This window comes from Lithobates pipiens, unplaced genomic scaffold (assembly GCF_037356315.1).
Source record: "Lithobates pipiens isolate NorthernLeopardFrog02 unplaced genomic scaffold, aLitPip1_a1.2 Scaffold_1, whole genome shotgun sequence".
In the NCBI taxonomy this organism is placed as follows: domain Eukaryota; kingdom Metazoa; phylum Chordata; class Amphibia; order Anura; family Ranidae; genus Lithobates; species Lithobates pipiens.
This window is the reverse complement of record NW_027507685.1, coordinates 260,475,040-260,497,539: the sequence shown is the minus strand read 5'-3', so window position 1 is coordinate 260,497,539 and position 22,500 is coordinate 260,475,040. Positions and strand designations below refer to the sequence as shown.

Sequence of the window (22,500 nt, the reverse complement as noted above, 5' to 3'; positions counted from 1 at the left end):
GAGTTTATGCCCTTAAGCAATAAAGAGGGTCCTTGCCACTCAGAGCGGTGTTTTTATTTATTTTAATGGCTGCATTATTATTATTTTTTTTTATTTATTTATTTTTTATTCTTCGTTACCCGTGGACGATGCGCCGCATTTCAGCTAAATGTCACCCACGTAATTGCACTCCGGGGCTGCCAATCAAAATCTTTTTTTTTTTTTTTTCTGACGTGCTCGCATTGTTCACACCAGCACTTCATGTTTGTTATCACTTACACGTCTTTCATGCCGGAGCTAAAAGCACTATTTTGACAGGCAGAAGTGTTATTTTATACCCCCCGGGCCTCAGCGCCACGAGGATGAAAAGAGCTTTTTTTTTTTTTTTTTTTTTCTTCTTCTTCTTCGCTTTTTCAAATGGCTATTCACCTCCAAATCATCAATTGCTGTATTTTGTTTCAGGCGATCTACGCGTTCGGTCTTTTACGCTCTCTGTTTTCTGAGAATCTCTTTAATCGCCAACAATTCTGTGTCAATGTCGGGGTAAAAGGGAAGATTTGCGCAATGTAATGGCGCGCTCGGTTTGTGCTAGAAACCGCGGCGAGTACTGCGTAGATTGCAACAATTACTCTTCTTTTTTCCTTGCTGAGTCTAAATGCGATCTGTTTACAGTTTATTATGTATTTATGCCTCTCTCTCTCAATATACTGTATATACACAGTGGAAATGTAAGCTCAGTTGATAAAAACAGCACCGCATCCTGGTTTGTAATGGGTGGGAAAAGAAAGAGGAACGAAAATGGATTGTGACTTTAAAAGTGCTGAAAACTCCTCTCAGAGTAACTACAAGTGCACAGACATAGATTACAAATAATTCTTTACTAAAAAATTTGGAAAAAAACAGTAGCGCACCCCTTGCTTTAGCCCCCTGAGGAAGCCAACGAGACGAAACGCATCAGCTGTGACATTATCTTCTGTCAAAGTGTGTTATTACTAAAGAATATATTATGATTATACATGGGAAGATATCATGATTTTCAAGGGTGCATATGATGAGAATTATATCACTGTATATACATAGCAGAAATATAAGCTCAGTTGAAAAAACAGCGCCGCATCCTGGTTTGTAATGGATGAAAAAAAAGAGGAATGAAAATGGATTGTGACTTTAAAAGTGCTGAAAACTCCTCTCAAAATTTGGAAAAAACAGTAGCACACCCCTTGCTTGAGCCCCCTGAGGAAGCCGACGAGGCGAAATGCATCAGCTGTGATATTTCCCCCCTAATATGTTATGACATTATCTTCTGTCAAAGTGTGTTATTACTAAAAAATACAGTATATTATGTTTATACATGGGGAGATATCATGATCTTCAGGAGTGCATATGCTAAGAATTATAGCACTGTATATACACAGGGGAAAATATAAGCTCAGTTGAAAAAACAGCACATCATCCCGGTTTGTAATGGATGAAAAAAAGAGGAACAAAAATGGATTGGGACTTTAAAAGTGATGAAACCTCCTCTCAGAGTAACTACAAGTGCACAGACATAGATTATAAATAATTATTTACTACAAAATTTTGAAAAACAGTAGCGCACCCCTTGTTTGAGCCCCCTGAGGAAGCCGACGAGGTGAAATGCATCAGCTGTGATATTTCACCACTAATGTGTCATGACTTTGTCTTGTGTCAAAGTGTGGTATTACTAAAGAATATATTATGTTTATACATGGGGAGATATCATGATCTTCAGGAGTGCATATGCTAAGAATTAAAGCACTGTATATACACAGTGGAAATATAAGCTCAGTTGAAAAAACAGCACCCCATCCTGGTTTGTAATAGATGAAAAAAGAGGAAATAAAAAGGATTGGGACTTTAAAAGTGCTGAAACCTCCTCTCAGAGTAACTTCAAGTGCACAGACAGATTACAAATAATTATTTACTACAAAATTTAGAAAAACAGTAGCGCACCCCTTGTTTGAGCACCCTGAGGAAGCCAACGAGGCGAAACGCATCATCTGTGACATTATCTTCTGTCAAAGTGTGTTATTACTAAAGAATATATTATGTTTATACATGGGGAGATATCATGATCTTTAAGGGTGCATATGATGAGAATTATATCACTGTATATACATAGCGGAAATATAAGCTCAGTTGAAAAAACAGCACCACATCCCGGTTTGTAATGGATGAAAAAAAAAGAGGAACAAAAATGGATTGGGACTTTAAAAGTGATGAAACCTCCTCTCAGAGTAACTATAAAAGTGCACAGACATAGATTACAAATAATTATTTACTACAAAATTTTGAAAAACAGTAGCGCACCCCTTGTTTGAGCCCCCTGAGGAAGCCGACGAGGTGAAATGCATCAGCTGTGATATTTCACCACTAATGTGTCATGACTTTGTCTTGTGTCAAAGTGTGGTATTACTAAAGAATATATTATGTTTATACATGGGGAGATATCATGATCTTCAGGGGGTGCATATGATACAAATTATATCACTGTATAAACACAGTGGAAATATAAGCTCAGTTGAAAAAACAGCACCCCATCCTGGTTTGTAATGGATGAAAAAAGAGGAAATAAAAAGGATTGGGACTTTAAAAGTGCTGAAACCTCCTCTCAGAGTAATTACAAGTGCACAGACATAGATTAAAAATAATTCTTTACTACACATTTTAGAAAAACAGTAGCAAACCCCTTGTTTGAGCCCCCTGAGGAAGCCGACGAGGCGAAATGAATCATCTGTGATATTTCCCCCCTAATGTGTTATGACATTATCTTCTGTCAAAGTGTGGTATTACTAAAGAATATATTATGTTAATACATGGGGAGATATCATGATCTTCAGGGATGTGACATCACTCCTGCACATGCGCGCTCTCAATCACAATCACACTCTGGGGAAGAAATGGCACGGAGGGACGTTTCTTCACTGCGCATGCGCCATTGACATCGTTGGCGCGCTACAAGGTAAATATCTCCTAAATGGCGCAGGTTCAGGAGATATTTTCAGTACATATAGCTAAGCCTTATTATAGGCTTACCTATATATAAACCACTTTATGTGACTTTGAGCGTGGCATGGTTGTTGGTGGCAGACGGGCTGGTCTGAGTATTTATGAGATTTCCACACACAACCATCTCTTGGGGTTTACAAAGAATGGTGGGAAAAAGAGAAAATATCCAGTGAGCGGCAGTTGTGTGGAGGAAAATTCCTTGTTGAGGTCAGAGGAGAATGGGCAGACTGGTTCCAGATGATAGAAAGGCAAAAACAGTAACTCAAATAACCTTTCGTTACACCCAAGGTATGCAGAATACCATCTCTGAACGCACAACACATCCAACCCTGAAGCAGATGGGCTACAGCAGCAGAAGACCACACCGGTTGCCACTCCTGTGAGCTAAGAACAGGAAACTGAGCATGTGTGCCAAGAAACGGTTTGCCTGCTTTTTACATTTTGGATGCTCAATATACCATTATACGCGCTATATTACCAAAAGTATTGGGACGCCTGCCTTTACACGCACATGAATTTTAATGACATCCCAGTCTTAGTCCGTAGGGTTCAATATTGAGTTGGCTCCGCCCTTTGCAGCTATAACAGCTTCACCTCTTCTGGGAAGGCCGTCTACAAGGTTTAGGAGTGTGGCTATGGGAAGGTTTGTCCATTCTTCCAGAAGAGCATTTGTGAGGTCAGGCACTGATGTTGGACGAGAAGGCCTGGCTCACAGTCTCCGCTCTAATTCATCCCAAAGGTGTTGTATCAGGTTGAGGTCAGGACTCTGTGCAGGCCAGTCAAGTTCCTCCACCCCAAACTCGCTCATCCATGTTTTTATGGACCTTGCTTTGTGCACTGGTGGGCAGTCATGTTGGAACAGGAAGGGGCCGTCCCCAAACTGTTCCCACAAAGTTGAGAGCATAAAATTGTCCAAAATGTCTTGGTATGCTGATGCCTTAAGAGTTCCCCTCACTGGAACTAAGGGGCCAAACCCAACCCCTGAAGAAACAACCCCCACACCATAATCCCCCCTCTGCCAAATGATTTGGTGCACAAAGTAAGGTCCATAAAGACATGGATGAGCGATTTTGATGTGGAGGAACTTGACTGGGCCTGCACAGAGTCCTGACTTCAACCCAATAGAACACCTTTGGGATGAATTAGAGTGGACACTTTAAGCCAGGCCTTCTTGTCCAACATCAGTGCTTGACCTCAAAAATTCCCTTCTGGAAGAATGGTCAAACATTCCCATAGACACATCTCCTAAACCTTGTGGACGGCCTTCCCAAAAGAGTTGAAGCTGTTATAGCTGCAAAGGGGCAGAGCCAACTCAATATTGAACCCTACGGGACTAAGACTGGGATGCCATTCAAGTTCATGTGCGTGTAAAGGCAGACGTCCCAATACTTTTGGTAATATAGTGTATGTATTCTTATTTCCGTACACAGTGGGGGTCTTTGTGCCTTTGGATGGCAGCCCTGGGCAGCAGCCCCAGCAGCTTGCCCGGCCTATCCGGTTGGGCCCACCGTGCCCACCCCTTGGTGGTTGTCACCGAGAGGCAGCTTTGTATCAAGTCCTTGTTTTTACTTCTTTTGCGGGTAAGTACATGTTTTTCATCCAACACAGTTCGGTTAGTACTTTATGTGAATTTTGTTATTGTGACTTTATTATTGTAGCTCATTATAAGTATACTTATTATTGTTCTTACATCTTAGAAAATCCTTGTGTCTGCATTAGAGCATCCTTGAAGAAGATCAAATGACTTCATATTCGAACGGTGTCAAGTGTCTCTTTAGCCTGTGTTTTGATCAAGGTTATGTTCCTCCATTATTGCTGTGTTTATTTCATATTGTTCCAGTCAAGAGTATGTTTTAAATCCCATTTTACTGTATTTGTATTATAGATTTGTATAGTTTTATTAACCTCGGAGCTCATTTTTCTGTGCCGCCTTATACACTCCCTTATCTTCTTTGAAGATATTCTATTTCCATTTAATCTGGGATGGAGGTATTCCCACCACTCCACCATAATCCTATGTAGTGGCCAGCAGGATAGGTATACAAAGCAGGTCACCGTGGCGGATGATGTGGGCTCACCCAAGCGGCGGGGTCTAAGCCCTAACTGGTGTTCAACAGAGCTCCTGATGGTGGAGGTGGGTGTTGCTGCATGTTAGTACCACGTCGTGGTTCTCAGGATTGCCCCACCAGAAGGTGAGCAAGCTAGGGTCCAGTAGCAGATATAGCAGGTAGGGATCAAGCAGAAGTGTAGTCAGTAAACAAGCCAAAGGTCAGTAACAAGTGGTTGCAGGTTGAGATCAAGCAAAAGCATAGAGGAGGAACAAGCCGAAGATCGGTAAGAAATGGTTTCAGGTAGGGATCAAGCAACAAGCATAGTCAAGCAACAAGCCAAAGGTCGGTAATAAGTGGTTTCAGGTTGTGATCAAGCAAAAGCATTGTTGAGGAACAAGCCAAAGATCGGTAACAAGTGGTTGCAGGTTGGGATGATGCAAAAGCATAGTTGAGGAACAAGCCAAAGTTTGGTAATAAGTGGTTGCAGGTTGGGATTAGTGATGGCCGAACGGTTCGCCCGGCGGTCGTTTCGCGGCGAATTTCCGACTTTCGCCGTCCGCGGGTTCGAACGCCTTTTTCCGTCGTTCGCCCCGGCGGACTTACGTGTTTAATGTATACAAGAACTTTAACCTTTCGTGACACGTTTATCATGTGTTACAGGACAACCAATTGAGACATGACAGCTCATGGACACTTGGACATTCCCCCTAACCTATAAATACACCCGATCCGGTGGCCATTTTACATTCTTTCTTCTGTCACTGTAGGGAAAGGATCCTGTGTGGAGTAGGGACAGAGAAAACGCTAGCTATTTGGTACACAAAAGTTCTTTTCAGGACTGGTATAGGTGTTAGGTCAGCAGCCTGAGTTTCTTTTGTCAGTTTAGATAAAGGGACAGAGCGCTGTATGCTGCTATTTTAGGGACAGCTCAGCCAGATTAGTCTTTCTTCATCATCATCATCATCATCATCATTAGCTGTTACTATCAGGTCCACAAAAGAGCTGTTCCAGCTAATCGTTCCAGCCTACTCTTTTTTGCCAATTTGTATAGGGACAGGCAGGAAGCAGTGTGTCAGGCAGTGAGGATAATTTTAAAGACTTGCTGTTACTATTAGTTCCACAAAGGTTCTTTTCAGGACTGGTATCAGTGGTACAGTAATAGGCTTGTACACGTATAATATTCTTTCTTCCAAATATAGAAAGAATATTATACTTGACTGCTGCCCTTCTGCTGCAGTCTGCTAATCATTCACAACTCACTTGTTCCACAAAGCTCTTTATCAGGACTGGTAACTTGGTCTGTCTAGGGTGCTACGGTACATAGGCTTGGGTGCGGTACAGTCTGCTGTTCTGTAAGGACCGCTATCGGTCCACAATACATAGGGTTGCCGTGCACTACTGCTGACCGCTGCCCTATACTGCAGCAGTCCTTCAGCGGTATAGGGACTGACGCACAGTCTGCTAAACACTAATACACAACCTGCTTGGTCCACAAAAGTTCTTATAAGGACTGGTAACTTGGTATAGGGTGCTACGGTACATAGGCCTGAGTGCAGTACAGTCTGCTGTTCTGTAAGGACCGCTATCGGTCCACAATACATAGGGTTGCCGTGCACTACTGCTGACCGCTGCCCTATACTGCAGCAGTCCTTCATTGGTATAGGGACTGACGTACAGTCTGCTAATCACTAACACACAACCTGCTTGGTCCACAAAAGTTCTTATAAGGACTGGTAACTTGGTATAGGGTGCTACGGTACATAGGCCTGAGTGCGTTACAGTCTGCTGTTCTGTAAGGACCGCTATCGGTCCACAATACATAGGGTTGCCGTGCACTACTGCTGACCGCTGCCCTATACTGCAGCAGTCCTTCATTGGTATAGGGACTGACGTACAGTCTGCTAATCACTAACACACAACCTGCTTGGTCCACAAAAGTTCTTATAAGGACTGGTAACTTGGTATAGGGTGCTACGGTACATAGGCCTGAGTGCGTTACAGTCTGCTGTTCTGTAAGGACCGCTATCGGTCCACAATACATAGGGTTGCCGTGCACTACTGCTGACCGCTGCCCTATACTGCAGCAGTCCTTCAGCGGTATAGGGACTGACGTACAGTCTGCTAAACACTAATACACAACCTGCTTGGTCCACAAAAGTTCTTATAAGGACTGGTAACTTGGTATAGGGTGCTACGGTACATAGGCTTGAGTGCGGTACAGTCTGCTGTTCTGTAAGGACCACTATCGGTCCACAATAGATAGGGTTGACGTGCACCACTGCTGACCGCTCACCTATACTGCAGCAGTCCTTCAGCGGTATAGGGACTGACGTACAGTCTGCTAATCACTAACACACAACCTGCTTGTTCCACAAAAGTTCTTATAAGGACTGGTAACTTGGTATAGGGTGCTACGGTACATAGGCCTGAGTGCGTTACAGTCTGCTGTTCTGTAAGGACCGCTATCGGTCCACAATACATAGGGTTGCCGTGCACTACTGCTGACCGCTGCCCTATACTGCAGCAGTCCTTCATTGGTATAGGGACTGACGTACAGTCTGCTAATCACTAACACACAACCTGCTTGGTCCACAAAAGTTCTTATAAGGACTGGTAACTTGGTATAGGGTGCTACGGTACATAGGCCTGAGTGCAGTACAGTCTGCTGTTCTGTAAGGACCGCTATCGGTCCACAATACATAGGGTTGCCGTGCACTACTGCTGACCGCTGCCCTATACTGCAGCAGTCCTTCATTGGTATAGGGACTGACGTACAGTCTGCTAATCACTAACACACAACCTGCTTGGTCCACAAAAGTTCTTATAAGGACTGGTAACTTGGTATAGGGTGCTACGGTACATAGGCCTGAGTGCAGTACAGTCTGCTGTTCTGTAAGGACCGCTATCGGTCCACAATACATAGGGTTGCCGTGCACCACTGCTGACCGCTGCCCTATACTGCAGCAGTCCTTCATTGGTATAGGGACTGACGTACAGTCTGCTAATCACTAACACACAACCTGCTTGGTCCACAAAAGTTCTTATAAGGACTGGTAACTTGGTATAGGGTGCTACGGTACATAGGCCTGAGTGCGTTACAGTCTGCTGTTCTGTAAGGACCGCTATCGGTCCACAATACATAGGGTTGCCGTGCACTACTGCTGACCGCTGCCCTATACTGCAGCAGTCCTTCATTGGTATAGGGACTGACGTACAGTCTGCTAATCACTAACACACAACCTGCTTGGTCCACAAAAGTTCTTATAAGGACTGGTAACTTGGTATAGGGTGCTACGGTACATAGGCCTGAGTGCGTTACAGTCTGCTGTTCTGTAAGGACCGCTATCGGTCCACAATACATAGGGTTGCCGTGCACTACTGCTGACCGCTGCCCTATACTGCAGCAGTCCTTCATTGGTATAGGGACTGACGTACAGTCTGCTAATCACTAACACACAACCTGCTTGGTCCACAAAAGTTCTTATAAGGACTGGTAACTTGGTATAGGGTGCTACGGTACATAGGCCTGAGTGCGTTACAGTCTGCTGTTCTGTAAGGACCGCTATCGGTCCACAATAGATAGGGTTGACGTGCACCACTGCTGACCGCTGCCCTATACTGCAGCAGTCCTTCAGCGGTATAGGGACTGACGTACAGTCTGCTAATCACTAACACACAACCTGCTTGTTCCACAAAAGTTCTTATAAGGACTGGTAACTTGGTATAGGGTGCTACGGTACATAGGCCTGAGTGCGTTACAGTCTGCTGTTCTGTAAGGACCGCTATCGGTCCACAATAGATAGGGTTGACGTGCACCACTGCTGACCGCTCACCTATACTGCAGCAGTCCTTCAGCGGTATAGGGACTGACGTACAGTCTGCTAATCACTAACACACAACCTGCTTGTTCCACAAAAGTTCTTATAAGGACTGGTAACTTGGTATAGGGTGCTACGGTACATAGGCCTGAGTGCAGTACAGTCTGCTGTTCTGTAAGGACCGCTATCGGTCCACAATACATAGGGTTGCCGTGCACTACTGCTGACCGCTGCCCTATACTGCAGCAGTCCTTCAGCGGTATAGGGACTGACGTACAGTCTGCTAAACACTAATACACAACCTGCTTGGTCCACAAAAGTTCTTATAAGGACTGGTAACTTGGTATAGGGTGCTACGGTACATAGGCCTGAGTGCGTTACAGTCTGCTGTTCTGTAAGGACCGCTATCGGTCCACAATACATAGGGTTGCCGTGCACTACTGCTGACCGCTGCCCTATACTGCAGCAGTCCTTCATTGGTATAGGGACTGACGTACAGTCTGCTAATCACTAACACACAACCTGCTTGGTCCACAAAAGTTCTTATAAGGACTGGTAACTTGGTATAGGGTGCTACGGTACATAGGCCTGAGTGCGTTACAGTCTGCTGTTCTGTAAGGACCGCTATCGGTCCACAATACATAGGGTTGCCGTGCACTACTGCTGACCGCTGCCCTATACTGCAGCAGTCCTTCATTGGTATAGGGACTGACGTACAGTCTGCTAATCACTAACACACAACCTGCTTGGTCCACAAAAGTTCTTATAAGGACTGGTAACTTGGTATAGGGTGCTACGGTACATAGGCCTGAGTGCGTTACAGTCTGCTGTTCTGTAAGGACCGCTATCGGTCCACAATAGATAGGGTTGACGTGCACCACTGCTGACCGCTCACCTATACTGCAGCAGTCCTTCAGCGGTATAGGGACTGACGTACAGTCTGCTAATCACTAACACACAACCTGCTTGTTCCACAAAAGTTCTTATAAGGACTGGTAACTTGGTATAGGGTGCTACGGTACATAGGCCTGAGTGCAGTACAGTCTGCTGTTCTGTAAGGACCGCTATCGGTCCACAATACATAGGGTTGCCGTGCACTACTGCTGACCGCTGCCCTATACTGCAGCAGTCCTTCATTGGTATAGGGACTGACGTACAGTCTGCTAATCACTAACACACAACCTGCTTGGTCCACAAAAGTTCTTATAAGGACTGGTAACTTGGTATAGGGTGCTACGGTACATAGGCCTGAGTGCGTTACAGTCTGCTGTTCTGTAAGGACCGCTATCGGTCCACAATAGATAGGGTTGACGTGCACCACTGCTGACCGCTCACCTATACTGCAGCAGTCCTTCAGCGGTATAGGGACTGACGTACAGTCTGCTAATCACTAACACACAACCTGCTTGTTCCACAAAAGTTCTTATAAGGACTGGTAACTTGGTATAGGGTGCTACGGTACATAGGCCTGAGTGCAGTACAGTCTGCTGTTCTGTAAGGACCGCTATCGGTCCACAATACATAGGGTTGCCGTGCACTACTGCTGACCGCTGCCCTATACTGCAGCAGTCCTTCATTGGTATAGGGACTGACGTACAGTCTGCTAATCACTAACACACAACCTGCTTGGTCCACAAAAGTTCTTATAAGGACTGGTAACTTGGTATAGGGTGCTACGGTACATAGGCCTGAGTGCGTTACAGTCTGCTGTTCTGTAAGGACCGCTATCGGTCCACAATACATAGGGTTGCCGTGCACTACTGCTGACCGCTGCCCTATACTGCAGCAGTCCTTCAGCGGTATAGGGACTGACGTACAGTCTGCTAAACACTAATACACAACCTGCTTGGTCCACAAAAGTTCTTATAAGGACTGGTAACTTGGTATAGGGTGCTACGGTACATAGGCTTGAGTGCGGTACAGTCTGCTGTTCTGTAAGGACCGCTATCGGTCCACAATACATAGGGTTGCCGTGCACTACTGCTGACCGCTGCCCTATACTGCAGCAGTCCTTCATTGGTATAGGGACTGACGTACAGTCTGCTAATCACTAACACACAACCTGCTTGGTCCACAAAAGTTCTTATAAGGACTGGTAACTTGGTATAGGGTGCTACGGTACATAGGCCTGAGTGCAGTACAGTCTGCTGTTCTGTAAGGACCGCTATCGGTCCACAATACATAGGGTTGCCGTGCACTACTGCTGACCGCTGCCCTATACTGCAGCAGTCCTTCATTGGTATAGGGACTGACGTACAGTCTGCTAATCACTAACACACAACCTGCTTGGTCCACAAAAGTTCTTATAAGGACTGGTAACTTGGTATAGGGTGCTACGGTACATAGGCCTGAGTGCGTTACAGTCTGCTGTTCTGTAAGGACCGCTATCGGTTCACAATAGATAGGGTTGACGTGCACCACTGCTGACCGCTCACCTATACTGCAGCAGTCCTTCAGCGGTATAGGGACTGACGTACAGTCTGCTAATCACTAACACACAACCTGCTTGTTCCACAAAAGTTCTTATAAGGACTGGTAACTTGGTATAGGGTGCTACGGTACATAGGCCTGAGTGCAGTACAGTCTGCTGTTCTGTAAGGACCGCTATCGGTCCACAATACATAGGGTTGCCGTGCACTACTGCTGACCGCTGCCCTATACTGCAGCAGTCCTTCATTGGTATAGGGACTGACGTACAGTCTGCTAATCACTAACACACAACCTGCTTGGTCCACAAAAGTTCTTATAAGGACTGGTAACTTGGTATAGGGTGCTACGGTACATAGGCCTGAGTGCGTTACAGTCTGCTGTTCTGTAAGGACCGCTATCGGTCCACAATAGATAGGGTTGACGTGCACCACTGCTGACCGCTCACCTATACTGCAGCAGTCCTTCAGCGGTATAGGGACTGACGTACAGTCTGCTAATCACTAACACACAACCTGCTTGTTCCACAAAAGTTCTTATAAGGACTGGTAACTTGGTATAGGGTGCTACGGTACATAGGCCTGAGTGCAGTACAGTCTGCTGTTCTGTAAGGACCGCTATCGGTCCACAATACATAGGGTTGCCGTGCACTACTGCTGACCGCTGCCCTATACTGCAGCAGTCCTTCATTGGTATAGGGACTGACGTACAGTCTGCTAATCACTAACACACAACCTGCTTGGTCCACAAAAGTTCTTATAAGGACTGGTAACTTGGTATAGGGTGCTACGGTACATAGGCCTGAGTGCGTTACAGTCTGCTGTTCTGTAAGGACCGCTATCGGTCCACAATACATAGGGTTGCCGTGCACTACTGCTGACCGCTGCCCTATACTGCAGCAGTCCTTCAGCGGTATAGGGACTGACGTACAGTCTGCTAAACACTAATACACAACCTGCTTGGTCCACAAAAGTTTTTATAAGGACTGGTAACTTGGTATAGGGTGCTACGGTACATAGGCCTGAGTGCAGTACAGTCTGCTGTTCTGTAAGGACCGCTATCGGTCCACAATACATAGGGTTGCCGTGCACTACTGCTGACCGCTGCCCTATACTGCAGCAGTCCTTCATTGGTATAGGGACTGACGTACAGTCTGCTAATCACTAACACACAACCTGCTTGGTCCACAAAAGTTCTTATAAGGACTGGTAACTTGGTATAGGGTGCTACGGTACATAGGCCTGAGTGCAGTACAGTCTGCTGTTCTGTAAGGACCGCTATCGGTCCACAATACATAGGGTTGCCGTGCACTACTGCTGACCGCTGCCCTATACTGCAGCAGTCCTTCATTGGTATAGGGACTGACGTACAGTCTGCTAATCACTAACACACAACCTGCTTGGTCCACAAAAGTTCTTATAAGGACTGGTAACTTGGTATAGGGTGCTACGGTACATAGGCCTGAGTGCGTTACAGTCTGCTGTTCTGTAAGGACCGCTATCGGTCCACAATACATAGGGTTGCCGTGCACTACTGCTGACCACTGCCCTATACTGCAGCAGTCCTTCAGCGGTATAGGGACTGACGTACAGTCTGCTAAACACTAATACACAACCTGCTTGGTCCACAAAAGTTCTTATAAGGACTGGTAACTTGGTATAGGGTGCTACGGTACATAGGCTTGAGTGCGGTACAGTCTGCTGTTCTGTAAGGACCGCTATCGGTCCACAATACATAGGGTTGCCGTGCACTACTGCTGACCGCTGCCCTATACTGCAGCAGTCCTTCATTGGTATAGGGACTGACGTACAGTCTGCTAATCACTAACACACAACCTGCTTGGTCCACAAAAGTTCTTATAAGGACTGGTAACTTGGTATAGGGTGCTACGGTACATAGGCCTGAGTGCAGTACAGTCTGCTGTTCTGTAAGGACCGCTATCGGTCCACAATACATAGGGTTGCCGTGCACTACTGCTGACCGCTGCCCTATACTGCAGCAGTCCTTCATTGGTATAGGGACTGACGTACAGTCTGCTAATCACTAACACACAACCTGCTTGGTCCACAAAAGTTCTTATAAGGACTGGTAACTTGGTATAGGGTGCTACGGTACATAGGCCTGAGTGCGTTACAGTCTGCTGTTCTGTAAGGACCGCTATCGGTCCACAATACATAGGGTTGCCGTGCACTACTGCTGACCGCTGCCCTATACTGCAGCAGTCCTTCAGCGGTATAGGGACTGACGTACAGTCTGCTAAACACTAATACACAACCTGCTTGGTCCACAAAAGTTCTTATAAGGACTGGTAACTTGGTATAGGGTGCTACGGTACATAGGCTTGAGTGCGGTACAGTCTGCTGTTCTGTAAGGACCGCTATCGGTCCACAATACATAGGGTTGCCGTGCACTACTGCTGACCGCTGCCCTATACTGCAGCAGTCCTTCATTGGTATAGGGACTGACGTACAGTCTGCTAATCACTAACACACAACCTGCTTGGTCCACAAAAGTTCTTATAAGGACTGGTAACTTGGTATAGGGTGCTACGGTACATAGGCTTGAGTGCGGTACAGTCTGCTGTTCTGTAAGGACCGCTATAGGTCCACAATAGATAGGGTTGACGTGCACCACTGCTGACCGCTCACCTATACTGCAGCAGTCCTTCAGCGGTATAGGGACTAAGAGTTTTGTCACAGGGTCATTTAAAAAATGACATGCAGAGGAAGAGGCAGGCCCTTCCGCAGGGGTGGTAGGGGTAGGGCAGGAGCAACAGGCTTGAGCCAAAGTGGGAAGTTGCAGAAGGTGCGTTCAATTACTTTAAAGGATGCACCAGACTTGGTTGAGTGGCTCGCTCAGCCTTACTCTTCTGCACCCTCCTCATCCTCTCGATCTGCACCCTCTTCTTCACTCTCTGCTATGTGCACCCCCAAAGACACTACCACCAACAACACGACCACCACCACCACCACCACATACCTTCCGCTTGAGTCACTGGAATTATTTTCCGATCCATATCAAGAGGACATTTCTGATGCGCAGCCACTCTTGGTATTGGATCAGGAAGAGGAGGTAGCAACAAGCGCTACTCAGCAGTCTGACGCCAGTACCCAGATCAGCCCAAGGAGGAGGTTGGTCCCCGGTGTTGCTGCCTACTCTACTTATAGCGGTGGGGAAGGTGACGTTGATGATGACGTGTCTAGTGATGTCACGTGGGTGCCCACAAGAGAGGAAGAGGAGGGGAGTTCAGAGGGAGATATGGACCAGCAGATAGGGAGGAGAAGCAGCAATGACTTACATTGCACAGCAGGGACAAAGCAGACTGCAAATGTATCAGGAGCGAGTCATCGACCATGTACGGTCACATCTGGCGCTCCCAGGACACCGGCACATGGCTCCGCAGTGTGGGCTTTTTTTAACGTGTCCGCTGCTGACAATAGCGTTGCCATCTGCAATCTTTGCAGTCAACGCGTTAGTCGCGGTAAGCCCAATACTCACCTAGGGACGACCGCCTTAAGAAGGCACATGAGCAGCCATCACCGAGCCCAGTGGGAGCAACGGAACACACAAAGCCACACTGCAGGCTCTCACCGTCCAGCCTCGTCTTCTACTTCTCCTTCTCCTCTCTCCTCACAATTGTCCTCCACTCCACCTTCCATCACGCCAAGCTCACATTTTTCTGCAAAAAGGCAGGCTTCCGTGGGCCTAATGTTTGAGCGTAAAAAAATGATGACGCCGGATAACCCTCTTGCCCAACGGTTGGCGGCTGGCTTGTCAGAACTCATAGCCCGCCAACTACTGCCATATAAACTGGTGGACTCGGAGGCCTTTCGCAAATTTGTGGCCATTGGAACACCACAATGGAAGGTCCCAGGAAGGAAGTATTTCTCAGAGAAGGGCATCCCAGAGCTATATGGCCATGTTCAGCGGCAAGTGAATGTATCTCTGGCACACAGTGTCGGTGCCAAGATACATCTGACCACAGACACGTGGTCTAGCAAACACGGGCAGGGAAGGTATATCAGTTTTACTGCCCACTGGGTGAACCTTCTGACGGCCGTCAAGCATGTAACCCGTGGCACCCGTGTAGATTTGGTTTTACCGCCACGGATTGCATGCAGGCCTGACTCTTCTTCTCCTCCTCCTACTCCATCCTCCTCCCTCTCCTCCTCAGCTGCCTCCTCCTTTTCCGCTGCTAGCGTCTCTTCCACTGCACCGCCCAAGCTCCCCAGAACCTATTCCACATGCCAGGTGAGACGTTGCCATGCCGTGCTGCGTCTGTTGTGCCTGGAAGCAAAGAGCCACACTGGCCCGGCACTCCTTTCAGCTTTGCGTTCACAGGCAGATGAGTGGCTAACACCGCTCAATTTGACAGTTGGTAAAGTGGTGTGTGACAACGGTGCCAATCTGCTTAGCGCATTGAAACAGGGCAAAATCACGCACGTGCCGTGCATGGCACACGTCTTAAACTTGGTCGTGCAGCGATTCCTTGTCAAATACCCTGGGGTCCAGGACATCTTGCGGCAGGCAAGGAAAATCTCGGCCCATTTCAGAAGATCTTACACGGCCATGGCTCGCCTTGCTGACATTCAGCGGCGACACCATCTGCCGGTCAGACGTCTTATTTGCGATTGCCCGACGCGATGGAACTCAACCTTCTATATGCTTGATAGGCTGCTCCAGCAGAAACGTGCAGTTAACGTCTACCTGTATGAACTCTGCGAAAGAAACGGTTCTGGGGAGCTGGGTTTTTTTTCACCGCGCCAGTGGCTGCTCATGCGCGACACATGCAGACTTCTGCGGCCATTTGAGGAGATCACCAAACTGGTCAGTCGCAGCCATGGCGCCATCAGTGACATGGTACCTTATGCCTTCTTTCTGGAGCGTGCATTGCGTCGTGTCATTGATCAGGCTGTGGAGGAGCAGGAGCGGGAAGATGAGGAAGTCGCAATGCTGGATGAATTCCCAGGGGGGGCTACTCTATCTGAGACAAGTCAACAACAGGAGTCTGATGAGGAGTCAGAGGAGGATGGTGCCGGGGCGGATGAGCAGGAGCAAGAAGAGCATGCTTTAAACCTTTCTGGGATCCCTGTTGTGCGAGGATGGGGAGAGGAGAATGAAGAGGACGACATTATCCTGGATGATGAGCAGGAGCCAGGCCACCACACCGCTTCCACTTTAGTGCAAATGGGGGCCTTCATGCTCCAGTGTTTTAATAGGGACCCCCGTATAAAAAGCATGAGGGTCAAGGACCAGTACTGGGTGGCAACGTACTTAGACCCCCGGTACAAACACAAAATGGCGGAAATGTTACCGCCGTCGCAGAGGGCTGTCAGAATGCAGCACTTCCAGGCCTTGCTTCGAGAAATGCTGCATTCTGCTTTTGCGTGCGCTGGCAGAGGAGCAATTCCCACTCCCAGAGAAGGATTTGCGGGTACCAATCCAACAGCGCCTGCAAGAAGAGGCCGGTTTGAAGATGTGTTGGTGACTTCGGATATGAGGTCATTCTTTCAGCCGACCCATCGACAGGTGTCATCCGGATCCAGCATCAGGGAACGCCTAGACCGTCAGGTGTCCGACTACATTGGGTTAACGGCCGATGTGGACGCTCTGAGGAGTGATGAACCCCTAGACTACTGGGTGGGCAGGCTTGACCTCTGGCCAGAGCTTGCCCAATTTGCAATCGAACTGTTGGCTTGCCCCTCATCCAGTGTCCTGTCCGAAAGGACGTTCAGCGCAGCAGGGGGGATTGTGACCGATAAGCGTACTCGCCTAGCTCACCACAGTGTTAACTACCTCACATTTCTAAAAATGAATGAGGCATGGATCTCGGAGGAATTCAACACATGTGATCAGTAGACCATGTATATGTCTATAAACAATTTTTGGAATCAAGCACACAGACCTTCTTAATTCATTTGGCTCACTTCCCTGACCCAAAAAAGCACACCGTACTATATGCCCCTACCCTCCTCTTTGAAGAGGTTGAGCGGTGTCATATTTCTACTGGGGCTGCTTATTATGAGGGGTTCCCACCATCCCTGTGCTGTGCTGACTTCCTCCTGGGTGTTCTTATTATGAGGGGATCACACCATCCCTGTGCTGTGCTGACTTCCTCCTGGGGGTTCTTATTATGAGGGGATCACACCATCCCTGTGCTGTGCTGACTTCCTCCTGGGGCTGCTTACGGTGCTGCTGTCAGCGCTGTATGTCACGGAGCTGCTGTCAGCGCTGTATGTCACGGAGCTGCTGTCAGCGCTGTATGTCACGGAGCTGCTGTCAGCGCTGTATGTCACGGAGCTGCTGTCAGCGCTGTATGTCACGGAGCTGCTGTCAGCGCTGTATGTCACGGAGCTGCTGTCAGCGCTGTATGTCACGGAGCTGCTGTCAGCGCTGTATGTCACGGAGCTGCTGTCAGCGCTGTATGTCACGGAGCTGCTGTCAGCGCTGTATGTCACGGAGCTGCTGTCAGCGCTGTATGTCACGGTGCTGCTGTCAGCGCTGTATGTCACGGAGCTGCTGTCAGCGCTGTATGTCACGGAGCTGCTGTCAGCGCTGTATGTCACGGAGCTGCTGTCAGCGCTGTATGTCACGGAGCTGCTGTCAGCGCTGTATGTCACGGAGCTGCTGTCAGCGCTGTATGTCACGGTGCTGCTGTCAGCGCTGTATGTCACGGAGCTGCTGTCAGCGCTGTATGTCACGGAGCTGCTGTCAGCGCTGTATGTCACGGAGCTGCTGTCAGCGCTGTATGTCACGGAGCTGCTGTCAGCGCTGTATGTCACGGAGCTGCTGTCAGCGCTGTATGTCACGGAGCTGCTGTCAGCGCTGTATGTCACGGAGCTGCTGTCAGCGCTGTATGTCACGGAGCTGCTGTCAGCGCTGTATGTCACGGTGCTGATGTCAGTGCTCTGTATTACGGTGCTGCTGTCAGTGCTCTGTATCTCCTGCACCCTCTTGTTTGCCTACCCTGGTCCCTGACCTTCCCTCTCCTCCATTGCCTTCATTAGCTCCATAGTCCTGAATTGTCAGAACAATTTCCCAAATAAAAAAAAAATGCTTGTAGTTATCGATCCCAAATTCACCTCATACATGTATTATGCTATTGTCCAGGTGGTGGGACTACGTGCTACCCCCTAATAATTACCCCGTGGCCGCAAATTCGACCTAAAGGTTTGCGAAATTCGCCTCCCATTGAAGTCAATGGAGCCCGCGGCGAACGGTCGTTTTCGCGAACGTTTGTGCCCGTTCGCGTTTCGCGTTCGCGAAACGTCCCGTCGGAAGTTCGTCCATCACTAGTTGGGATCAAGCAAAAGCATAGTCAAGCAAAAAGCCAAAGATCGGGAACAAGTGCTTGCAGGTTGGGATCAAGCAAAAGCATAATCAAGGAACAAGCCAAATATTGGTAACAAGTGGTTGCTGGTTGGTATCAAGAAAAACCATAGTTGAGGAACAAGCCAAAGATTGGTAAGAAGTAGTTGCAGGTTGAGATCAAGCAAAAGCATAGTTGAGGAACAAGCCAAAGATCAGTAACAAGAGGTTGCAGGTTGAGATCAAGCAAAAGTGTAGCTGAGGAACAAGCCAAAGATCAGTAACAAGTGGTTGCAGGTTGGGATGATGCAAAAGCATAGTTGAGGAACAAGCCAAAGTTTGGTAATAAGTGGTTGCAGGTTGGGATCAAGCAAAAGCATAATCAAGGAACAAGCCAAATATTGGTAACAAGTGGTTGCTGGTTGGTATCAAGAAAAAACATAGTTGAGGAACAAGCCAAAGATTGGTAAGAAGTGATTGCAGGTTGGGATCAGGCAAAAGCATAGCTGAGGAACAAACCAAAGATCGGTAACAAGTGGTTGCAGGTTGGGATCAAGCAAAAGCATAATCAAGGAACAAGCCAAATATTGATAACAAACAGTTGCTGGTTGATATCAAGCAAAAGCATAGTTGAGGAAAAAGCCAAAGATCAGTAACAAGAGGTTACAGGTTGGAATGAAGCAAAAGCATAATCTAGGAATAAGCCAAAGATCAGTAACAAGAGGTTGCAGGTTGGTATCAAGCAAAAGCATTGTTGAGGAACAAGCCAAAGATCGGTAAGAAGTGGTTTCAGGTTGAGATCAAGCAAAAGTATAGTTGAGGAACAAGCCAAAGATCGGTAACAAGTGGTTGCAGGTTGGGATGATGCAAAAGCATAATTGAGGAACAAGCCAAAGTTTGGTAACAAGTGCTTGCAGGTTGGGATCAAGCAAAAGCATAGTCAAGGAACAAGCCAAATATTGGTAACAAGTGGTTGCTGGTTGGTATCAAGCAAAACCATAGTTGAGGAACAAGCCAAAGTTTGGTAAGAAGTGATTGCAGGTTGGGATCAGGCAAAAGCATAGCTGAGGAACAAACCAAAGATCGGTAACAAGTGGTTGCAGGTTGGGATCAAGCAAAAGCATTGTTGAGGAACAAGCCAAAGATCGGTAAGAAGTAGTTGCAGGTTGAGATCAAGCAAAAGCATAGTTGAGGAACAAGCCAAAGATTGGTATCAAGTGGTTGCAGGTTGGAATCAAGCAAAAGCATTGTTGAGGAACAAGCCAAAGATCGGTAACAAGTGGTTGCAGGTTGGGATGATGCAAAAGCATAGTTGAGGAACAAGCCAAAGTTTGGTAATAAGTGGTTGCAGGTTGGTATCAAGCAAAAGCATAGTCAAGCAAAAAGCCAAAGGTCGGGAACAAGTGCTTGCAGGTTGGGATCAAGCAAAAGCATAATCAAGGAACAAGCCAAATATTGGTAACAAGTGGTTGCTGGTTGGTATCAAGAAAAACCATAGTTGAGGAACAAGCCAAAGATTGGTAATAAGTGATTGCAGGTTGGGATCAGGCAAAAGCATAGCTGAGGAACAAACCAAAGATCGGTAACAAGTGGTTGCAGGTTGGAATCAAGCAAAAGCATAATCAAGGAACAAGCCAAAGATTGATAACAAACGGTTGCTGGTTGATATCAAGCAAAAGCATAGTTGAGGAAAAAGCCAAAGATCAGTAACAAGAGGTTGCTGGTTGGAATGAAGCAAAAGCATAATCTAGGAATAAGCCAAAGATCAGTAACAAGAGGTTGCTGGTTGGTATCAAGCAAAAGCATTGTTGAGGAACAAGCCAAAGATCGGTAAGAAGTGGTTGCAGGTTGGGATAAAGCCAAAGCATAGTTGAAGAACAAGCCAAAGGTCCGTAATGAGTGGTAGTGGAGATAAGGACAGTTGCAGGAACACAAAGGAGCAAGATAGCGGCTGGAGAGAGCACAATAATCTGGAAAACAGGAAGTGCAGAGACCCGGCTTAAATTGGGAAGTTCCTTGTAGGAGCAAAGAGTTCAAGGTTTACCAGAAACAAAAGACAAGGCAAGAAAGTCCTATAAATCGGACAAACAGTCAGGCAGGGAGCTGTCCAGCATCTCAGGTGGCTCAGTAAATAGAGCCACCGCCAGATACAGCAGAGGTTGCAGGTTCAGACTTGGTCCTAAAAGCTCCCCTTAGCTCACTGCATGTTGACGAATGGCGTACCACGTTAAGGCTCTGCAAACACGGTGACTGAGCCCCCCAAAAAAAAGGTAAGTCACAAGGAGTTCCAGAAGGTTAAACACATCTTAGAGCGAATGCGAAGCCCAATGATAACGATGACCTTGCCGGGACCGGAATTTTCCATTGAAGCTTAAATACGGCTGATTAGTGAAGGACCTGTTTATTGAAGAGGATAATACACAATTAGATGTAATTAATGACCTGATTATTCATTTAGGTTCAATTATTTATTTAATCAGACGGCATCTCCACACGAAACACGATTTTCTTAATCATTATTATTACTCTTCAGGTGACATTGTTTCAAGCTCTGGATGAGGTGAAATGCTATGAAGGTCACCGCTCTAAATCTGATGTCATGACTGGCCATTGGCACCAGCTTCTTCCTGAGTGATTGGTCTAAAACCAGCCTAGGAAGAAGGAAATCTGACTGATATCTGACGTTCACTTGATGCATGCTTTTATTCAGGTCAGTGGCTCAGAAAGTATTGATACCGGGGGGGCGTCAAGGCCGCTCTCCTGCGTAGGATCACGTGCCTAGTACATGATCCTGCACTCCTGGGTCTGGGGCGCGCACTGCCGCGTCCCGTTCTCGCTGTGATTACATGCAGCGGGAGCTGAGCTGTGAGTACCATGGACATGATGTCCTCCGGCACCCGGCGATCGTTAGGCAGAGAGCCGTGGATCCTGTCTCTTTGCAAAGCAGGAACATGGATCCATGCCTTCCCACCTAGTAAAAGCACCTCCCCCACAGTACATAAACACTGGCTAGGCACACAGTAAACCCTTTTATCGCCCCTGATGTTAACCCCTTCCCTGCCAGTGTCATTAGCAGTGGCGGTTGGTGCTCTTTTTTGGGGAGGGGTAGCGGCAAACAAACCCCCCCGTTGCTCGGTCAAACCCTCCCCCGTTGCTCGGTCGGTCAACCCCCCCGTCGCTCGCTCAGTCAAACCCCCCACCCGTCACTCGTCCGTCCGCCCATCAGCACTGCACTTACCCCAACCATGTCACGCGCAGTTTCGGTAGCTTCTCCCCTGCGTCTCCTCCTCCGTGCCCCCGATCGTGCTCATATGGTCAATATCGTCCTCATATGGTGCTCAATATGGTCCCCTCCTGCTCATATGGTCAATATAGTCCTCATGTGGTCCTCAATATGGTCCCCCCTGCTCATATGGTCAATATAGTCCTCATGTGGTCCTCAATATGGTCCCCCCTGCTCATATGGTCAATATAGTCCTCATGTGGTCCTCAATATGGTCCCCCCTGCTCATATGGTCAATATAATCCTCATGTGGTCCTCAATATGGTCCTCCCTGCTCATATGATCAATATGGTCCTCAATATGGTCCCCCCTGCTCATATGATCAATATGGCCCTCATATGGTCCTTAATATGGTCCCCCCCGCTCATATGGTCAATATGATCCTCATATGGTCCTCAATATGGTCCCCCCTTCTCATATGGTCAATATAGTCCTCATGTGGTCCTCAATATGGTCCCCCCTGCTCATATGGTCAATATAGTCCTCATGTGGTCCCCAATATGGTCCCCCTCTGCTCATATGGCCAATGTGGTCCTCATATGATCCTCAATATGGTCCCCCCTGCTCACATGGTCCTCAATAGGGCCCCCCAGCTCATATGGTC

At 47.4% G+C, this 22,500-nt stretch overlaps 1 protein-coding gene across 3 annotated transcripts in view; it reads right to left on the bottom strand.

Moving 5' to 3' along the window:
• LOC143986886 (protocadherin-11 X-linked-like) overlaps positions 1-22,500 on the bottom strand; it is a 2,116,396-nt gene that overhangs the window by 58,008 nt on the left and 2,035,888 nt on the right. The window contains exon 6 of one of the 3 annotated variants that reach the window (XM_077485311.1): positions 18,622-21,010. The exons of the other annotated variants lie outside the window; for them this stretch is intronic. Coding sequence (XP_077341437.1) covers positions 20,985-21,010 — 26 coding nt within the window. The 3' untranslated portion in view covers positions 18,622-20,984. Of the gene's footprint in view, positions 1-18,621; positions 21,011-22,500 lie in introns of those variants that run through there. 3 annotated transcript variants of the gene reach the window in all.